The following is a 21,259-nucleotide window of genomic DNA, read 5'->3' on the forward strand; positions in this document are numbered from 1 at the left end:
AGTAACGTTGCTGTGCTTAAAATCTGGGTAAGTTCTGCTTCTGGCTCCACTTACCAAGGTGACAAGCAGATGTTTTATTGGTTGCCCTCTGAGCAGCCAGACTGAGCTCCACACTCCCACGCATCCAGGGCACTGGTGTGACCTTGCATCACTTCAAGCACATAACCCAGGTACTTCGATGGCTTTGCCTTTGTTTGCTGCATTTACCATTCCCTCACTAAAACATCAAACAATTCTTCATGTCTGTTCTTCATTTGCTGAATGTTAATTAAGTCTCATGCTTGTTTCTTTATGCATTTGGAATGCAGCTTTCCCAAACCCACAGCATTCCAGAGTGTATCTGACACGGCCTCTCTGTAGGGCCAGCCAAGCTCCCAGCCAGGCATGTCCTGCTCAGCTGGGATGCCAGACTGGTTTCTCACTAGGGCAGAAGGGTCCAGTCCCCATTCTGAGGAGACATCAGCAACAAACATACAGCTGACATCTGCTGATCTGATTCCTCCATGCACAAACCACACACTGATCATAAAGTAGGCAAAAGGCAGGCAGAGTTGTGATTAATACAATATACATAGGCAGAAGAAATATGGATGCCAGCCCCCCAGAGAGCTCTGACACCAGTTACTGTGGCCAAGCCTGTGCCTGCCCTGCAAGACTACACAGTCAGGCAGCGAACTTCAGTGCTGTCCAGCAAGGAGGACAGGATACTCCCCCATGTGGGCTGACCATGATCCAGCACAGGAACCCCGGAGCACTGCGGCAAAGGCCGAGGCTGCTGGCATGGGGCCCCGCAGCTGCTCTGGGTGCAGGGGCTGCCTGAAGCAGGTGTCAAAGGTGACAAAGCCATTCTCAGCGACACACAGCTGTACCTGTGTGCACCCCTAGGCTGCCACGGCCTCGCTCTGGATGCTTTCCAGCAGCTCTTTATCCCTCACGTGGACATGCTCTGCCGTATCCTAACATGGAATTGTGACTCCTGCTGTGGGTGGATTTAACACTGTAGCAGATTGCAGGAGATTTCAAAGGCCCGATCACACTGGCCCATATGATCATTTCTCATGTGCTATTTCATGCTGGACCATGTTCAGAAAGAAGGAAGGTTTCTACTTTCCAAAAGAATTATGTTCAACTTGCTAAATAATCATGTTTTCTTCTATTTTCTGTAATTCTCTGCAGACTACTTCATGAAGACCAGGATCACAAGGCACCCAGACTAACAAACTAATTTTGAATTACTATTACTGCTCCACTTTCCTAATAATTGAAGTACCTGTTACAGCAATTACCTTGGAGGCACTGTTGCTGTTAGCTAGGCTACACTGGAGAAATGGTGCAGTAAAACAGCAATTTCAACCCAATCCATGTGCTAGAGGATGCACAGCACTCCTCTGCTGCAACACACTTCCCTTCAGTACTCATACACACTGATTTTGTTGATAATATAATGAAGGGACTCCTCTGCCTCTATTTTAGGAACAGGCTGTAAGTGCCAGGGTTTCTCAGGAAATTAGGCAGCATCAGTTTTGTAAACCTCTACGGAATCTTTTCAGATAAAAAGGACTCACAGATACCATCTTCAACTTGTCAGGCTCAGTGGAAGATTTTTTTTTTCCCCAATTCTCCAAAGAATTTTTTTCCAATTCTTTTTCTTTTTTAGTGAGTCAGTTTCCCTGTTATCACTATGTCTCCTTATTTCCACCTCCCTTCATCAACTGCATTCCAACCCTGAACACACTTTCAAGGAAACAACCTGGTGTGATTCAAGTTGGCAAGCAATGGTAATTTTAAAAAATGGAAGGAAGCTGTCATTAAAAGCAGAACCTGAGCTCAAATATGCTCATGGAATACTAAGGAATTCTAAGAACAGAAACCGAAATAACTCAGGGAAGCAATAAAGAACTAATTAATCCCAAACCTTGTCCACTATCACACAGCTTTATCAGCAAGAACATGCACGACAAGAGGACCAGATCAGACACTGCTACACCAACATCAAAGCACAGAATGACACAGACCCCAGCACTGCTACCCTACTCTTGTGCCAGCAGAACTCAGATCACAGCCTAACACATACCATTCTCATTAGGTTTTGAAGTCCAGTGCCATTCTGAACACATTTGTGATGTACCTCACTGCTTTTCTGTGCCACACTGAAAAGATCCATCCTACCAGATAAAAGGTTCTACAGTGATAATGGCAACAGAGAAATTTCAATAAAGCCATTACAATAAAGGACCTTACACCTCACTGTGGCCAGAAGTGAAGGGAAACACAGCCAGGCCTAGCCTGAGCAAGGAAGATCTCTGAGGCAGAACTGCACCAGCGCTGGCAGTGCTGACTGCAGCACCACAGCTACAGCCTGAGCTCTTTGTGCTCTGAGAGCTGCAGTCTCCATTCCCAGGCTTGCCTTGCTCCTACTCCAGTGAGCCATGTGGCAGGAGGCATATTTTAATAGAGTATCTATGATTTGTAACACTTTTACTGTGCTTCCCAGTTTTGGTTCCAGTAATTCAGTCCTTCCATTTTAACAGCATAATATTCATTCCATTTCTCTGGGAATATAATTTATATTAGATAGTAAGCACCAAATGGCAAGGAAGGAATACACATCACTTTTTCTTGCTCTAAGAAAAAAAACCCTCAGCAAAGATTTTAATGTTCCAGAAAAAATACTGTTATGTGCTTAAATTTCCAATAAGCCACTAAACCAAAGCTATCAAATAATTCTGGAAGGTTCTGTCTTTCTAAATGAGAAGGGTAATTCTGAAAACAATTAAAAGCATAATCATGCATGACACTTTTAATGTAATTTACTCCCTAGGCTGGGAAGAACTGACATTTAAAGTAGTATGTAAGTCAAAACTGTTTATGCCATCCACAAGCATACTGACTCCTGTGTGTGACCCAGTAATCCCGGCACTAGGAGATTTCCATGGAAAGCCATGAAGCAATTTGCTGCTGAGGAGCTCTTGTTTCCCAGCCCTGCATGATGCCTACAGCTGTGTAGTCTGGGCAGAAGACAACCCAGATTTGCCAGGACAGATAACTCCACATGGATCTTACAATGGATGCAGTATGCAGTGGACACCACCACCACTAAATCTGTATCAGCATTTGTGAAATAATTTCTTATTTTTGTCTGTATGTACCCATAGTGTTTTTATTTTTTTTCTTTCTTTTCTTAAACAAAACACAACACAACATCCTTTCCATTAGCTGACACCTAAACTGGAAACCTAAGCCAGGCTAAAGAAAATTCCATTTTTAACTGGAAAAGATGGGTCATACATTCCTGTGCTGAATGTAAACAATGAGGCATAAACACAGCCAACAACAGAGAAAGTATTACAGACTAGCAGCAGCATGAAGTGTAGCAAGCAGCTTCCTTTTATACATAAGTTTAACACACTATTGCTTTATTTGACCCATGAATTCTCCATTACTGTTGTAATTCTAACAGATAAAATTAAAAAGCAAACAGTGAAGTCAGACATGTCTTGAAAGGGGCCCTGGATAACACTCTGCTTTCAACAGCAGGTTGGACCAGCTGATCTCCTGAGGTCCTTTCCCTGAGTGAGCCCTTTGTGCACACTTCTCTCCTCCTTCCCCTCACTAATAAGAGAGTGAGATAAGTGAAATATTTGACAGTGAAAAGTAAGATGGGGTTCAAAAGATACTGCAGTATTTCTGCCTTAAAAAGAAGCCTCCATTAACCATAATATTTTGATAAAAATGAAAAACAACCAAGTAGTATTAAAAGAATTTTAAGCAATGGGAAAAAAAAAACTAGTATGTGTTAAGATACAGAAACGACAGGTTTGAACATGGCACTGCCCAAGCAGTGAGTTCCTGGCACTACTCCACATACCCACTCCCTTTTACTCCTCTGCAGAGTCACCAGGGGGGTGGGTGTGAGCTGCTGCTTTGGAGAGGAAAAAATCCTTCCCACCACACCTGTACACAAGACTGGCCTGACAACATCAAGTGCTTTCTCACAAGCTTAATATAGCTGCATTTAGAGGGAGTCTGCTCCTCCAGCACATCCATAAAACAGCACAGGAGTTCTACATACTGTTCCTCAGAAAGAGGGAAGCTGCTTTGGGCATTCCTCTACCACTGGATGATTTCTCTATACAGAAATAACAGAACACGTGGATGCGAAAGGACCATTTTGGAATTGCACATAGGAAGATAAAGGGGGCACTTATTTTTCTAGTCACTGTTCTTTTGGTATGTAAAAAAGAGCCCAGAAGCTAAAATCAGCAAGCTCCCTGTAAAGCCTGAGCAAATGCCTGGAGCACGGGAATGGGGCAGCAGTCAGAAAGATGTAAAAAGAACCAAAAAGTTAAGACCTGTTGAAGTGCAGAAATGCAGAAGCATACAAAAGCAGGTACTTTCTCTTGTCTTTTGTTAACAAAAAAAAAATATCCACCATTTCCCAACTACCTTGTGGATGTACTCTACTCCTACTTTGTTTAAGCAAAAGGAACCTGAAGAAGGGGGAGGAGGGGGGGGCATCCATCCCTGAGTGAAATAGTATTTTATCTGTGCTCTGACTTCCACTCCTGTGTCTGAGAAGGGAAGGCTACAGCATGTGCTTTTTTTCCTCTTCCGTCTCCCTCCCCTCTACCTGAGATGTGAATACACTATCTGTTTTTAAAATCAATATACTACCTGGTTTTTTACTAACAAATTTTTTTCCCTTGTGGGAACACCTCAGCTTTTAAGAACAGGTGCTTGTTATGGCAATTGGGGCAACTCCAAACTAAAGCTATTTCTTAGGGTAACATCCTGCCCACATGTTAAGACAAGCGGATGCAACTTTCAAGGAAAAAACAAGAGATGGGTATTTTTAACACATACACTACTGAGTAGCTTTTTATTCTGTAAAGCAACAAAGTCAGCAACACTATCACACGGAGAACCAGAAGTCATCTGATTTGCTGAAGATATTAAAGGCCCTAAACTAATGAAACTGAGACCTTTGAGAGTTTCTTACATCGTACATGAACATGAAATAGAAGCAAATTGATACGTATAGGTGTTTGCCAGAAAAGAGGGATTTGCTTTATTTATTTAGGAAGACGAACTCCCCTGGTACTAAATGGAGATTAGCATTTTTGAAAATGTCTGCATGTTAAATTTAAATGTATGCTGAGTGTGTCCCAAAACTGTTCAGTACAGAGCATTTTGTTGAGATACCTGCAAGGCAGAGTCATAATAATAATGACTGACTCTATGATGCTAATACTGATACAAATTATAACAAGTATTTGTACATTATGATAAGGCTTCCCAGGTATACTGCAAAGAGCATAGACATTTTTAGAAAATATGTATGTAGGTGAATTAAGATATGAAATTTAACCTATGAGGGATAGCGCTTTAAGTTTTCCCATAATGGTACTTCAAGGTTGGTGATTGTGTGTTGAGATGTTATAAACCAAATAACATGGTAGGGCCAAGCAGCTGTCAGAAGGTTTTACTTGCAGGTATGCGCAGCTGATCGCGGCACTAAACACTTTTAACTCACCTCTTATTTGGGTTCTACAGCACAAACTGACATTCTCCATTTATGGGACTCAGGACAACAACCTGAAAAAGGAGGAGGTGTACCACTGTCCCTAACAGACAACAGGCATTTGTTCTGCACTCTTTTTGAAAGATATCACATGAACACGTTCTTTTGCAGTCACACTATATCCTTGGGTGGCAGGACTGAAGCTGACAAGGAGCTGAACAAGAAAAGGTCTTGTTCTGCTTAGGTCAGAAACAATCAGAAAGTGCTGAGAGGTACAGGACCAAGTGGCTAACTACTGCTGCAAAGGTTCTGCCTCTTGTGCAGTTGGTGAAGGATAGAAAAAGATGAAGAAAAAGGGTTTTATCAAAACTCTCAATATGAGTTTGTAATGTATTAGCATCATTTCTATATTTCAGACCAACAACGAAGTTTAACATGGCTGTGAGAACAGTTCCTTGTCTGTCTGTTCCATGAGGTCTCAAAGCCCTTTGGGAAAAACAAACAATAGGACTGCAGTAAATGCCTGTTTTTCTCATATGTCTCTCTGTTTAGCTTTGTTATCTTTAACTTTTTTCTTTAACTTTCTGAGGTTCAATTCATGCCTGTTATAGCCTACACTGGACAGGATCTAATTCACTTGGACTACAGAAGTAAAAACAGGCAGAAAACCCTGCAGGTGTAGGATAACTCTGTCATTAGTAAAAGCTAATGAGAGAAGTAATGGGAGAGGGGGGTAATGAGAGAGAGAGGGAGAGACAGGAGCCCCCAGAGTCAAAGATCAGTTCTCATGGAGGTAATGATCAGTGCTCAGTTCATTGCAAATCTGAGGGTACATTTATATGGTAATGCAGGGTTCAGCAACGTGGGAATATATTTGATTAGATACAAAGCAAAAAGCTAAAACAGCTTTAGTCACGTAGCATATTTTGGCAAAAGTATCAGTAGAACATCTTGCCCCATATCTTCTTTTCCTATCCTCAGAACATCCTGCTTCACATCCCTTTTCCTTGGGCACATCTCGGCAAGTGTGTCCATATTGTCTGTCCAAGGGCAGCACATCTCTGTTAGCACGTCTCTGCTAGCAGGCACGCGTGCAGGGTTGTGCAAGCAGGCCTCTCAGACCAGCGTCTGCTTAAAATGCTCTCTTCATTAAGCCATGGTAGAATTTAAACTAGACACTCACTAACTGGCTGAAAGGTTTTCACCACTTGCTACCTTCCTGTCCCAGAGGTCCATGTTCTAAAACTTCCTGTAACTCTGCTGGATGTAAGATAATGAATTCTGCTGTGATGTCTCTTACTGAGAGAAATCGAGTGTACTGAAGAACTCAAGCTCTGTTGAGGATGAATTCTTACATTTCTTTAAAACAGAATGAAAAACCATGCCAGATTTGCAACCAATAAAAGTAGTTAAAAAGGGAACCCATCCAAGGGTATTCTGAGAAAGTCAAAACATATGAAAAAGCATTTATGCTGTAGACTCTTGAATATGTACCTAAACTGAGTTTGACTTTCTAAAGGAAATTAAAACACACAGTAAAAGACTGTTGGCTAAAGAAACAGGAATATTAGTAATTGATTGAGGTGCAGGGAGGATCTAGTTGAATAAAACGTGCAAAACAAACTCAAGAAGCCTAACACCATAAACTCTTGAGGGAACCTATGGTCTCCATGCCAGAATTCTGAGAGAAACAGTACAGAGAATAGCCATTCAGCAAAAAGGATTTTTAATAAATGCTTTAATGTGCTAAGAACAGCAACTTCAATATACACTCTCCACTTCTCACAAAATTAGAGAAGTCTGGTTCCTCAGTCACTGCTTCCATGAACATAAGTATAGTAAAAGCATCTTTAATAGAGTATATGAACCCTTTGCCCTTTTCTTTGTTTCTGTAAAACCTGAACAGCTGCTCGCTTGCTTATCCTCCAAAAAGAACAAAGAATTCTGTGAAACTTTTGACTTGGTGACTTTGTTTCCACTATTCTTGGTGTAATTGTTAGGATAACTGTTAGTGCTCTAGTTACCAGCAGTTATTATTCTTTTGAAGTCATTCCTTTCCACTAGTTTACACCTTAATGGGGTAGCTGTTATTTCAATCCAGCTGTCTCATATTTCTCAACTAAAACCACTTTCATACAGAAGTTTTTAAAAAACTTCCACCATTAATCTTAACATTCTGCAGCATTTAATGTGTATTGTCTTGAAAACCACTAACCTGTTTCCTTTGACTTTTCTACATATTTCACATGGAAGAATTGCCTTTAGTTGTACTAGTTAATCTAATCTATTTCTGTGACATCAATATCCTGATTAAAATGTTATCCAGATAATGTACAAATGCTCCTGTGCAAGATCAAGCCCACAAAAATCTCTAAAACACAACAAAAATGGGATCCTTAGAGTCAAAAAATGACTGAGAACTGTGGATATGCCCTGGATCAACTCTCTAGTTATTTCACATCGACAGCTGCCACTGCATCAAGCAGTCCTTGCAAGTGAACAATGAAAAGCATCTTGAGGGGAGCAGCACCGTGATGCTCCAGAGGCATTTCTATTACAGCTCAGGAGTACAACACACCTGCCACTATGTAGCTGCTCTCTAGTGTTACCTCATACCTTGCAGGACTGCAATGAATATTTTACATATCTTTGGTTAAGCTTGGACATTGAAATGCATAGCTGGTAATCTGCATTAACAATAGTATTCAGCAGCATTTTACATTTAAGAACTCTATTTTTAAAAACATTCTTTCTGTGTAATTACATGTTTGAAATGCTTCCAGAGAAACTGATCTGGAGAATTTCTGCTTTTACTGCCATGTTGAAAAACTGCCTCTTGTGAATGAGTGGCCTTGTCCATTTACATTTCCCAATTATTTTTTATCAATGAGTTCTTGCCCTGATTCAGCCTTGCAACCAATCCCCTGTAAGCAGTGAGGTGCCAGTCTCTGGCACCAGCAGCACGCTGGCCACAGAACATTTCATTTCCTCACTTGGCTGCTACACCAACAGTGCACATCTGAGTAACCCCCAGATCCACTAAAGCTTCTTCCAGGGAACTGGCATTGTCTGGAATGTATCTAACTAGGAATGCAAACACATCCTGACTCAGAAAATGAATGCCAGGCTTTTCTCAGCACTTTCTGTGCTGGCAATCACTATCTCTAAGGGATGCTGGAGTAGCTGACTAACATTTCACCAAACCTCAAAAAAACCTTCCCATGGCTGTGGCTGAAAAATGGTATTCATTATGGAGAAAGCTCACATCCTAAGAATTTTTTTTTAACTCTCCTGAGCTCTTGTCAGGACTTGCAAAGCAGCAGTAGAAGATGGCACTGAGAGAACCTATTCTGTGACTACTGTCCACTCAGGTGCTGGGCAATGACTCTCAATTTTATGGGTGCACAGCCCATGTACTGCACACTGGGCACTTCCTGGGCCTTGGGCCTGTTACAACCTCTTCACATCTGAGGCTTTTCCCCTCAGATTACCTTTCTGAGTGACTGTCCACATACATACACCCCAACAGAGCACTCTAAGGAAATACAGTTTCCTGCAGAGCTGAGTCTGCCTCTTCACAGAAACTGACTGAAGCTGTGTTATACTCCTCAGTGCATTTCCCAATTCCCCAGAAATGCAAAACTCCAGAAAGAAATACACAGTCATGATCATGGAGCTCAAGCCTAAGACAACTGGACATAAAGAAGACTCTTATCTCACTGAAAACAGAAGCAACTTTGTAATCTTAAAAGACCCGAGAGCCCCTGAGTCACTAAGGGAGGGATGAGCAACACAGGCATTAAATGAAGCTTATCTAGAAAAAAATGAGATGCCCTAATGAAAATTTCTTAGCCTGTGCTCACTGACACAGGAGCTGATCTGAAGACCTAACCGAACATCACCCACAATCTGGTTTGTTTGGTTCGGACCTACATCCGGCTCACAAACTCTTACTGCTATGGGACACATGCTGGATGTTTCAGGGTCTCTCTTCAGTATACAAACAGCTTCCTAACTGACAACTGCAATTAGGATGAGACATTGTAATCATTTTGCACATTTGAGTTCCTACTTTACCTTACACACTACAGTACATTAAGATTAATGTTCTACACATTAGAATGGTTTTGGTTGGAAGGGACCTTTAAAGGCCACCTAAGTCCAACATCCCCTGCAATGAGCAGGTCAGTTTGCTCAGAGCCCCCTGCAGCCTGGCCTGGAATGCTTCCAGGGATGAGGCCTCTACCACCTTGCTGGGCAACCTGTGCCAGTATTTCACTGGCACTCACATTGCAATAAATGTCTTCCTTTTATCTAGCTAAATCTCTCCTCTTTTGTTCAAAATCATTACCCCTTGCCCTATCACAACAGGCACTACAAACAGCTCTGTTCTCATCTTATTTATAAGCCCCTGTAAGGATCCAAGGGCTGCAGTTCAGCCTCCACAGAGATGTCTCCAACCCCAACAGGCTCAGCTGTTCCTCATGGGAGAGGTGCTCCATCCCTCTGATCACTTCTGTGCCTCCTCTGGACCCACTCCAACATTCCCTGTCCTTCCTGGCTGGGACCCCAGAGCTGGAGGAGCTCTGCAGGAGGGGGTCTCACCAAAATGAAGTAGAGCAGCATACCCATCTCCCTAGGCCTGCGGGTCAGGCTGGGCTGTGATGGGTTTGTGCTCACAAGAAAAGGAATCTGTTTCTTACCATGTTCTCAACTGCAAAGTCAGTGCAGAAGACAAGCTTCCTTTGAAAAATCTACCTATATTGTTATTAATATTTAATCTTATTTTAAAATGAAATTGCTGGACATACAGACATGGCAGCTCAGTTGTTTATCATTCTTTATGAAGATACTTGGTGGAAATATTGCATCTGACAAAATTCTGGCTTGAATTTTAGAAATAAGCTGTTCTGATTCAGTTTCTGAACTTCAGGAAAAAGCAAGTGTAAGTGCAGTAATTGTAATTGTGTAAGGCAAAGAAATCAGGTTGAGTCTTCTGGTGTAAGGCTGAAAAAACTTGATATGGGAATATCAGAATCACATGGAAATATTCTCTCTCCTACATTCCATAGGTTAAAGCTGAAGAACTACAAGATTTGGTTCTTTAGCTGCAAGTTTGTAATTAATGAAGTGAATGAAGATCTTTTCCAACCAAACATAACTACGTATTTTTAAAGAGGTAAAGACATTTTTGTGCAACATTCTGATTGGTACTCAATGCAGTTCTAGACTTCTGGAGTTACAATTACACATTTCACTGTAACCCAAGCTTCCCAGGCCAGTTCAACCTGGGTATGAGCTTGGGGGCATTTATCATACACACAGTTCTGAACGCTCCCAAAAATGCCCTGACATCCTAACCCATCTCAGACATCCGTATGGAAAGAACAAATTCCAAACTTACCCGAATCATCATGACGGAGCACCTGATGTTGTGAATTGTATCATACACCTTCTTGGAAATGTCAACAAACTGGTTGTCATCAAACAGATGCACTGTGTTCTTGCTTAAGCTCTCCAATGCAATATTTACTTGACTAATAAACTCTGGAATCACTATAAAAAAAAAAATCAAACCAAAATTCAATGAGCATAAAAGAACATGCAGGTTTTTTTTCTTTTTGGCAAGATGCCTGACATTGATAAAAACTTTATTTTCTAAAAAGCATTACAGTAATAGTGCAATTACTTTTAAGTGAAAATACATTTGTAGTTTTTATCACAGTTATAAAAATACCCATGGTGAGCATATAAGCTGTGGGTGGTTGTACAGTACTACAAAGAAGAAAGAAGTTTTAAAAGGGGAGCTGGGGAAGCAGTTGTAAAAAGTTGTTGGTGATTTCAATAGCAATTTTACCCAAAGAATCAGGATTAACAACCTGGCTTAAAGTTGGCCAGACACTTTCACTGCTGAACAGACTTCCACTATTTACCAATCTGCCTTCAGTCTGAATGGAGATGTAACCAGCAGAAGACTGATGCTTATTCTTCAATTGACAAAGTCCCACAACTGTAACCGAATTTGCCAGGGTAATTTATCTTGTTTGATTGAATCAAACAAACTCTGCATTTCGAGTCAGTTTGATTTTAACCTGTGCTTTACCCAGAAGGCCTGGGGATTTTCTTCTGGTGCCACAGGGCCTTATTCTGCATAGTGACCTGGCAGCACTGTATCTCCCTTGACCCTTCACAGCAACCTGAACCAAAGGAAAGCGGGCACAGAATACGGAAGGAAAGCAGATGGAAAATCTGTCACACACACAGAAGGACCTCAAACAAACCCAGACCAAACTCATTTCCTGTCACTTGGAGTCTGAGGACATAGAAGAAACAAATGCAAAAGGATATAACTCAACTTGTGTAATATTCAATATGAATAACAAACCTCATGGTACTAAAGCTCTCTCTCTGGCACTGTGTTGGTTTCAAACACTAATATTGTTTGTGTTCCATCCTCCACTCCACCAATTCCACACTGTGCAATTCACAAATCCCCAACACATGAAAGCACTACCACTAATACAACCAATGTGGAACATTTCAGGCAAATCTTGAAGTATATAATAAATCTGTAGGCAGACAAAACTTCAGATGAAGACAACCAGATTACTGAATTAGAAAGCCTGGAAACTTAATACTTTAGTATTAAGTAGGAAAGGTGCCCCAATAATGCTTTCCTCCCTAACTTTGATGAGGAGACCCACATAGCCCTTGGAGATAGTTAAATTCATTCTCATTACAGTAACTTCACTGTCTGTGAGCCAACAAGTAGTGGCCACTTAATTTGAAAAACAGGGTATTTAAAATCAGTGCCTCTTCAAAATACCACTGGAATTGTCACACCTTCAAAAAGGTCAGAGGAAAGATTTATAATAGTACAGAAAAAATACAAGTTACATTTTTCATTTGCAACCACATAAAATAATTAAGGAGAACAAGCGCCTATTTATTGCTTAAAAAAAATAATCAAAGAACCACCACTAAGTGAGAACTTTTCATCATTTCATAATGTTTTTCTTTCTAGTTAAACAAAGATGTTGGCCTCTAGACTATCAAAATAATTCCAAGTGGAGCAAGCCAGGCTGCACTTGAGTACAGAACCACTACCTCAGGGCCCTCCTCTAGCAGCATTTCAGATGGGGCTTTGCAGCAACAGCACTTTCACACAGACAAAACACAAGACTACACTGCAGTTCTAAAACACGTACACACCAATCTGCTAATGAAGTGTGAAAATACACTTGGGCTATCAAACAGGCCTTATTTCCTGCTCATTTTCCCTGTAAGTGATCGGATAACTCCCTCAAATCCAAGACTACTGGGATTCATTTCAGTTTTGAGCTCCCAACCAATGACTAAAAAAAAAAAAGAGCATTTTGGTGCATATATGAACTCTTACCCATGGATAACTGACATCCAAGAGACGCCATAGACCTCAAATAGTCAGGCAACCCTCTGAAATAGTGCATTAAGAGGACTGAATTACACCAATAATGTGCATATTTTCTGTACTTGACTTTATTTTTCTATGCAGCCTAAATATAGTAGAGAAGTGGACGTAACTGAGAACAGGAAGAAATTACTCATTTTTTCAGTCTTTCAAAAGCAAAATCAAACAAGTAAAATTAAAAATATCAAGTGTTAGACAACTGAGAAGTACTAAATTTTTATGGAGATTTGTTTTATTTGTACATTTTATTTCTGTTTTCTTTGTGTTCCATTATGTTTCTCCTGCAACAAAAATTAAAAGCAAACTTCAATATGAGCATCTGTAATTCTGCTTTCCCTGAGGGGGAAGGTGCAGAAAGGAGGATGTTTGGAAAATACCAATATGTTCATAAGCATAATGTTCAAAGTCCCTAAAGTAATTAAAGATTTCACACTATCAAAAATACTTTCTTGAAATTAACCTAATTTGCTTTAAAATTCATCAAGAGTTTCCTTATTCCTCTGTATTTTTTTAAATAATACTTTTCATATTTCCTTGTAGGTATGTCTTCTTAGTCCTCTAATGTTTTTGCTTAATTTTGTAATCTTCAGTCAAAACCAACTAATGAACCCAGTTTGTAGTTTAATAGCTGTCAGGGCCCAGCTCTTCACACAGAAAACTAAACTTCAATAACTCCTTTATTCCAATTAGCACCTCTGTGCCTGTTATTTATAACAATAAAACAATCAGGAAAACAGATTCTCAGCTTTGCAGAAGGCCACTGCCAACAGGTGAGAGCAGGAGAAACTGTGCTTGTACCTTTTAATTCAGCTGTGTTAAGTGATTACCACCACTTCAGCCACCATCAAAGCAGCTTACAGTGAAAAACCAACAGGCTGCAAAGCCAAACTGTCCACACGTGTCCAACACTCACCTGAAGAGTGTCTCAACACAACAAACACAACTGACCAGACACAAACAGTCACCACCTCCTAGAACTGACTTCTTTTTTTTAATTCAAAATCTTTACAGTTCTTCGCTCAATGAAAAAAGGGAAGAAACTAGCAAACCCACAATTTATCTCAAGAAAAAGAATTTGTTGTAAATAACCAAAGTTTCCCTTCAGTGTTTATCTGCACGTACAAAGACTCTGAGCAACTCACCCAGTGGTGCCAGCAGAGTGGGGAAAAGCTGGAGAGCTCCCACTGGAGCAAAGACTGAAGAACTACTCCTTCAAAGGCAGCTTTGAAATGGAAGTGAGAGCACAGGCAGTGACTGAAGCTCTCTGTGGCACAGCTTCAGAGCCCAGCTACACACACTGCAACCCTGCCACAGCTCTGCCTTAACTCCAGTGGCCTTTCAACACAGGAGACTACTCTCCTGGGGATTCAGCCACCTGCAAACATCTTCTGTGCCCAAACAAAAGTCATAAAAAAAAGGCCATTAAAAAAACAAATTTGGGCAAGCTGGAGTGAAAAAATGGTTTTCCTTCTGAAGGTAAGAAAATCAGGGTAAGTTACTAGTCATGAATTAGGACCCTAAGAGGAGGAAAACTTGCAAAAACCCACCTGAAGTACAGCCAAGTAAGGCCTAAAAAGCTACTGGATGAGAAACTAGCATGATAGCAGAGCACTGAAATAAAGCAGATGTGCAGGCAGGCAAGCTAGAAGAGGTGTGTGCAACCCAGACCTATGCCAAGGCACAGGTGGTGGCAGCATCAGAAGTGACTTGACACAAGAGGTGTGTACCTCAAGTACCTCACTATTCCCCCACAACCTGATCTCCTAGCCTTAAAGTCAGTGTGATGGGTATATACAGGTTGCTTACAGAGGATTTAAGCAGCTTTCCAGTTGCAAAAGAAAAGTTTGGTTGTAAAGATTAAAAACACAGCCGCCTGTTAAATGCAATACTAGAGAATGGTAAGAAATCTAGTTAATAGCAACACAGCCTTTATTCAGTACTTCTTTATTCAATTACACTCTTTGAGATGAAATAATAGCTTGCACTTCCTGTGATTAAAAAATAAGCATTTGTAAATTTCTTCTTGAAAGGTGTCTAAGAATTTCAGATGGTAAGAACACTGCCTATTCCAGTAAGCCAATTTTACTGCTAGAGTATTATGTCTACTCTTAATGTCACTGCAATCCAGAACGGTATATAAAGAATTAAAAAATAAAACCCATCTAAGCTGAGGCAACAATGCTGGCTAAGGGACACCATATGAAATAAAAGGCATCTGCTGGCAACAGCCCGAGTCACAGCACCCAACATACAATTCAGAATGGAACAGATTGTTTCAGTGACTGACGGAGATAGCTTCATTAGAGGTGTTCCATAATACATTGAAATAATAATGGAATAACTGCAAAAAAAGAGTACTATGCACTTACTGCAAAAGGCTAAGCTGAATAACACAAGCAGGTTTTGAAACTCCAAACACTTGTGACTCTTACAAATCCACCTAATGCAATCCTAACGCAAAGATGAAGCTGCTTCTGAAGCTAATTTCACTATGGTACAGACCCTTAACTCAAGCCTCTATTTCTGTGATACAATGTTACATTGGTAACTTTTTACTATGCCACTGTATCCAATGGCTTTCTAAGGAATATATTTACATATATCTACATATATATGTATATGAATGAAGCAAAGAGCTTTGTGACTATAGGTATTTGATATACCCCTTATACTAGCATTCACCTTATTTGGTAACAAGTTTACAGGTTTTATGCAGGAAAAGAGAGTAACTATTTGTGGAACTTACAACACCTGAAAGAGCTCATCTTCCTCTGGCAGTTTCTATCCTAGGCCAGTATATGAGAGGCACGATCTCAGAAACCACCAATGTCCCCTCCTTGACTATTTAGAGCATAAAGATCTATAAATTATCCTAATGGAATTCAGTACTTCATGCCAAAGTTTCTGCATAATAACAGTGTAATACAACATGAAGTAGTCCAGGGAGAGGCCTGCTGCACATAAAAAGTTTCCTAACAAAAAGCAAGCTGTATCTGCTTCTCTAGCTCAGACCTGTGCCAGCTGCAGCTGTGCATTTTGCAGCTTGCAAAGCTGGCAGACTGCTGGCAGACCCACAAGCACACAGCTGAGTGTGTATATACATGTATATATAATGTATATAATTACCTAGCTATATACAAATGGACATCATGAATATTTTTGCATGCATATGTTTACAGACATATTTATACAGAAACTACGCTCAACACGACAGTAGTTTTGTGGTACTAGGTCATCACAGCTAACAAGGGTAAAATTTTTAGGAGTTAACTGTCCTGAATGTGAGAAAATATTGATAGCAAGTGAGACCTAATTATTGGCAGCGTGTGTAATTAATGAGTAACAATCCAGTAAATTGCTGCTTTTAATTTTGAAACCGCCCTAATTTATTCCTCCCCTAAACACATCCATGACAGTGATTCAGCTTCCTACCTGGAATACCGAGTTGTTTTGCTTTGCACCAGGACAGTTCAGATGTACACACCAGTCCCTGCTCTCTGTAACACATGGGCACAGAGGATTGCTTGGGATTTAGCAATCCCTGGACCACAGCCTGCAAAGGCATGGAACACTGCAGCTGGGAATTAAAGCAGTGCCCTGCATCTGAGCAACAGAGCTCAAGACTTCAGTGGGATCCCTCTCAGCCATCTTCAAAGGGTTTCTTTGTGGGCATGCTTTGGAGGGAGTACATGAGTTTCCCGGTATAAGGAACTCATTAGAGACAGGTCACAGCATCTCAAAGAGCAGAGTGATAATTTCAGTAATTTACATAATCCTCCTTTTTTTGAAACCCTCTACCTAATACATTTTGCTGCCATGCTCAAGGACAGACTGACCATGAGATCCCAGATGAGAATGACATTTCCCCCTAGGACAGATAAGAGGAATTTCAGAATTTATTTCTCATTCCTTAGCAGACAGCGTGGACCATGTGGGCCTGTCTTGTCTCATCAGTCCCCTGCTACAGCATGACATCCACAAGCTGCGGAAACAAGAACTACTCCTCAGCCCAGAACATGCCCGCCCTTCCTTCAAGCGCAGTCTCTGGGTTTCATTTAGAGGAATCTGCACTACATGGAATGGCATATAGCTACACAGACACTAAGACTAGTAAATACCCAAAGTCCGTACCTAAAAAACACCCCAAAACACACTCGAAGCTCAGCCAACAAGAGTAAAGAGGCAATTAACATACCAGGCAATTTCTACAGGCTGCTGACCAAATACTCCCAAATTGGAATTTTCCAAATTGACTGAGCAGGACACAGAAAATGCCATAAAAAGGAAATTAAGAGGAAATGTAAGTCCTTGTAGGAAGCAAGGGACTTCATTCTACGTAAGAGATATTATCTTAACAGAGAGCAGCTTTTTTAGCAATTTAAGTGGGAAAGAGTAGTCCTGAGAGTTTAATAAAAAAGTTACAACCATCCCGAACCCCTCTCTGTGAACCTTCTTTGGTTGCACTGTAGATGCACTGTGCTATAAACCAAAGCTAAAGAATGGGGTAATTCACAAAAACCTTACAGTCACCCTATAATTATGGGAGAAAAGTGGGAAGAAACAACTGAGCATAGCCAATACACAAACTTGTCTGTGATCCCCAGCCAGTCCTTATGGAGGGGGCATGGCAGTGGTGCTGAACTTACAACTGCTCTTCATGCACTGCAGTAACTTTATTTGGGGAGACACCAGTTTCATTTCAGAAGCTCAGAACATGTAACTGAGCCGTATTTCCCCAAAGATAACTATACCAACAATGAGTTGGTCTTCAAAACATTAACAGCAGACAACAATTTAAACATTTAATTTTGAAATGCAGCGAGCTCTTTTAGTAGATTATTAGAAATATTGTCTTTTCAGAAATCTGGTTCCCAGTGGGTGTAGCATCAACCTAGAAAACCTGAAATTAATTGAATTAGCCACAAAGAATAAATAAAACTGCACAAGATTCCAAGCTTTTTTGGCCCAAAGACAAAAAAAATTGCATATCCCACGGGGAAACATCAGAAAATTAATACAGCTTTTTAGGCAGAGTTAGAGACCGTGTTTTTGACATATGTTAGCAAACAACAAAAACATAGAAGACAAAACCTCCTTGGACAAAATGTATTGGGAGAAGGGTCACTACATTTTAGTTCTATGTCTACTACAACAGTAACTTGGAATAAGTGAACTAATTTCATCAAGAAGAATTATTTTTCATGGAAGATTGCTGACATTTTAAAAGTAAGCACATGAAAAATACATCTTGGTAGCCAAAATCCTCGAACACTTAATTACAGTGAAATACCAATAAAAGCTGTCAACCGCAGAAAAGATATTTTTCTGAATGGTGCCAGAAAAATACTGTCTCTAAATTTAATATTCAGAGCTAGCCTCAGAATGATTCAGAAAGCAGTGACTCGTGACAGGCTAACTCTGTGTGTGCTTCCTGCCTTTGCTGCAGCCCCTCAGAGCAGAGGGACTCTGTTCAGTGGGATCACAGACACTGGCAGCAGTCAGAAGGAACAGGAACCCAAGGGCTGCACAACCAGAGGAGTCCGTGGCAGTCGCTGCAGTGGATTTGTGATTAGGTTCTCATTGCTGAAGCCCACCGTGGAAGCTTCATTATTAGAACACGCTGTACTGAAAGGGATTAAAATCAACAGTGATAAAGGAATGCTGGTACATTTAATGAGAATGTTCAACTGTAGCACAGAATCGTTTGAGAGAAATAAACCTGCTAGTTGCAGAAGGTGAAATACCAATGGGCAGCTTGTTTGTGGCCAAGGTGACAAACTCAAGTGGCACTATCTAAGGGCTCAAAGCAGGAACCTGAAGGGGCTGCTGGCACTCAGTATGCCAACCATAACTGCATCCTGTATTACACATTCTGCCCTACAAAGAAATCCTGTCTTACCCAACTGCTTACCAATAACATTTAAAAGAACTTTCTTCACTATTTTCCTGAAATCTCTCATTTAACTAGTGTTTAAATAAATTAACAATGCTTATGGCTATTAGTGCTAACACTACTGCCATCAGCAGGGGAAAGTTCTTCAGCTAAAGAAATTTCTGTACAAGAAAGCAAAGGAACAGTTGGAGTATCACTTGTAACAGGTACTGACTGTTCTGTACAGACATTGAGGGAGAACTCCAACTGCAGGGGACTGCTGACAGACAAGAGAGGGGCTGCCAATTACATTTCCTGCTACATCCAATTCTGTCGAGAGACTATGGAAAGGCTGAAAAGGTTCCCAAGGTGGTTTTGTTCTTTACTTGGGGTTTAGAGTTTACAAAGATGGGCTACAAGAAAGCCTCCTCCCAACCTACAATGCAGATATAATGATTTTCCTTCAACATACAGACTACTGACGTTTCAAGAAAGCCATTTATCACCTCACAAACAATGGTTAAAAACTGAACAAAACTACACTGAATAAAACTAGCATTGCTTCCAATACTATTAAGATACAAACTCTAAATGTGTTTTTAGGGACAGGTTCTTACTTACCTATCCCACAGAATAAAAGAAAAGCAAGACAAGAGGACAAATTAAATAAACACAAGAGGACTATGCTGTTACTGGAAAGAAATCTGGAGCACTGCTGAAAATTTCAGTATTAGCTCTCAGGAAGAGAAAGTAATTTGAAAAGAGCACACTGAAGAGTAAACAAACTCTTTGAAAAACAGAGCACCTATAAGTTCTAAATGCTTCTTTGCCTATATGGAAATACATCAGACTAAACCACACAGAGGGACTGCATCCATTTACAATGTTTCTATGCTTGAGCACCATTTAATACACAACATTTCATACAAGCGGTCTGTATTAATGTTCTGGAGAAATTTGCAGATTTTAAATGAAGTATGTGCAAGCATTTTTACACTCAAAGTCCTTCTTAATAGTAACATTATGTATTTCTAGTAACAAGCAAGTCACTAAGCAGAGTATGAATGCCCACATCGAAACATTTAGTTACCCAGAAAAGATGGCTCTTAAGTGAATGCAGCTGGCATCTAACACAAGCAAAAAAATCCTACATACATAATTTGAAAAGGATTCTGTGTATCATCTCCTTAGACATAAGACCAACACAACATCAGGTCAGTCACGGCTTTGTCCAGCTAAATTTTGAAAACCTTTAAAGACAGAAATGTCACTGCAGGTTTGTTCTAGTGCTGCACTACAGTGAGTAAATCCCCTGCTCTGCCCACACTCTCCCTGATTTCCTCTGCTGCAGCTTGTGGCCACTGCCCTTAGCTGTGCCATCTGTCTCTACCAAGAGTGAGTGGCACCAGAGTCACTGCAACTCCCTGGGGAAGCTGCAGGTCTCTATCCATTGTCCCTTGGCTGCCACCTCCCCACGTTCAACTCTTAGACTCTCCCCCTTCTCACAAGTCACCTGCACTAAGGCCCAGCCCATCCTCAGCACCCTCTGTTCTCCAGAAAGCTTTGCCCCAACCATTTGAGTTTGACAAGGCCTACTTTGGAAAAGTGTACAGCAAGTACCATCCTCTTACCAAGGCTCACATTCTTAGATCTTTGCCATCTTATTCTGGCACTCCTGTTATAATCCATGTATCGACTTTGATGTTTGGCATGCTATCATTAAATATTGTTTATTTTACCATGAATGCTTCCTCAGAGATCTGCTTCATGGTATTTCCTGAAATCTAGTCTCCCCTTCCTAAAAAATAAGCATATCAAAACCAACAATATGCTGCTATCATCCAGAATTGCTCACTAAACACTTCTGACTTCAGACCAAGGAATCAGTATCAGGCAATTGTTTTAAGCCTCCCTCAACACCAAAAATAAGGTTCCTGGGAAAGCATGTTCTGGTACAGGGAATACTACTTGAAGCTTCAGGGCAGGAAAGAAATTCTAAAACTGCACCCTAAGAAAAAAAACCCACAAACCCTTCTACTAAACAAGCTGTTGAAACATCTATGGGTTTTCCCTAAACATTCCTGTTCATTAGGAGGGCCATCAACAGTTTACTGCCTAGCCGGGCTGCTAAGGCCCAGTATTCCATAAGCAAAGCATGGCTACTGTTTTACAGTGCTTGGGAAGGGTGAGGAATTCTGCAAAAACTTTTTTGCACAATACCAAGATACAGGCCTCTCCATCTGCCGACTGAAGCTGCCTACCTTTGAATTTTTAATGCCTGACAACAATCAATAGGATGTGTGAGCGACAGACAGTTGTACATTCCTGCATGAAAGTCCATGACAAATGCTTCAGTTCTGATGGATGCATTCCTTACACTTTGCCTGCTGCCTACTGCATCATTCCAAACAACTGC

At 40.7% G+C, this 21,259-nt stretch overlaps 1 protein-coding gene across 8 annotated transcripts in view; it reads right to left on the reverse strand.

Annotated features, from left to right (window-relative positions):
- The window catches only part of CTNNA3 (catenin alpha 3), a 421,074-nt gene that overhangs the window by 71,835 nt on the left and 327,980 nt on the right, over nucleotides 1–21,259 (reverse strand). For all 8 annotated transcript variants that reach the window (XM_038140205.1, XM_038140208.1, XM_038140206.1 and 5 more), the window contains one exon: nucleotides 10,926–11,077. In XM_038140205.1, coding sequence (XP_037996133.1) covers nucleotides 10,926–11,077 — 152 coding nt within the window. The remainder of the gene's footprint in view (nucleotides 1–10,925; nucleotides 11,078–21,259) is intronic.

Source organism: Motacilla alba, chromosome 6 (assembly GCF_015832195.1).
Source record: "Motacilla alba alba isolate MOTALB_02 chromosome 6, Motacilla_alba_V1.0_pri, whole genome shotgun sequence".
Taxonomy (NCBI): Eukaryota; Metazoa; Chordata; class Aves; order Passeriformes; family Motacillidae; genus Motacilla; species Motacilla alba.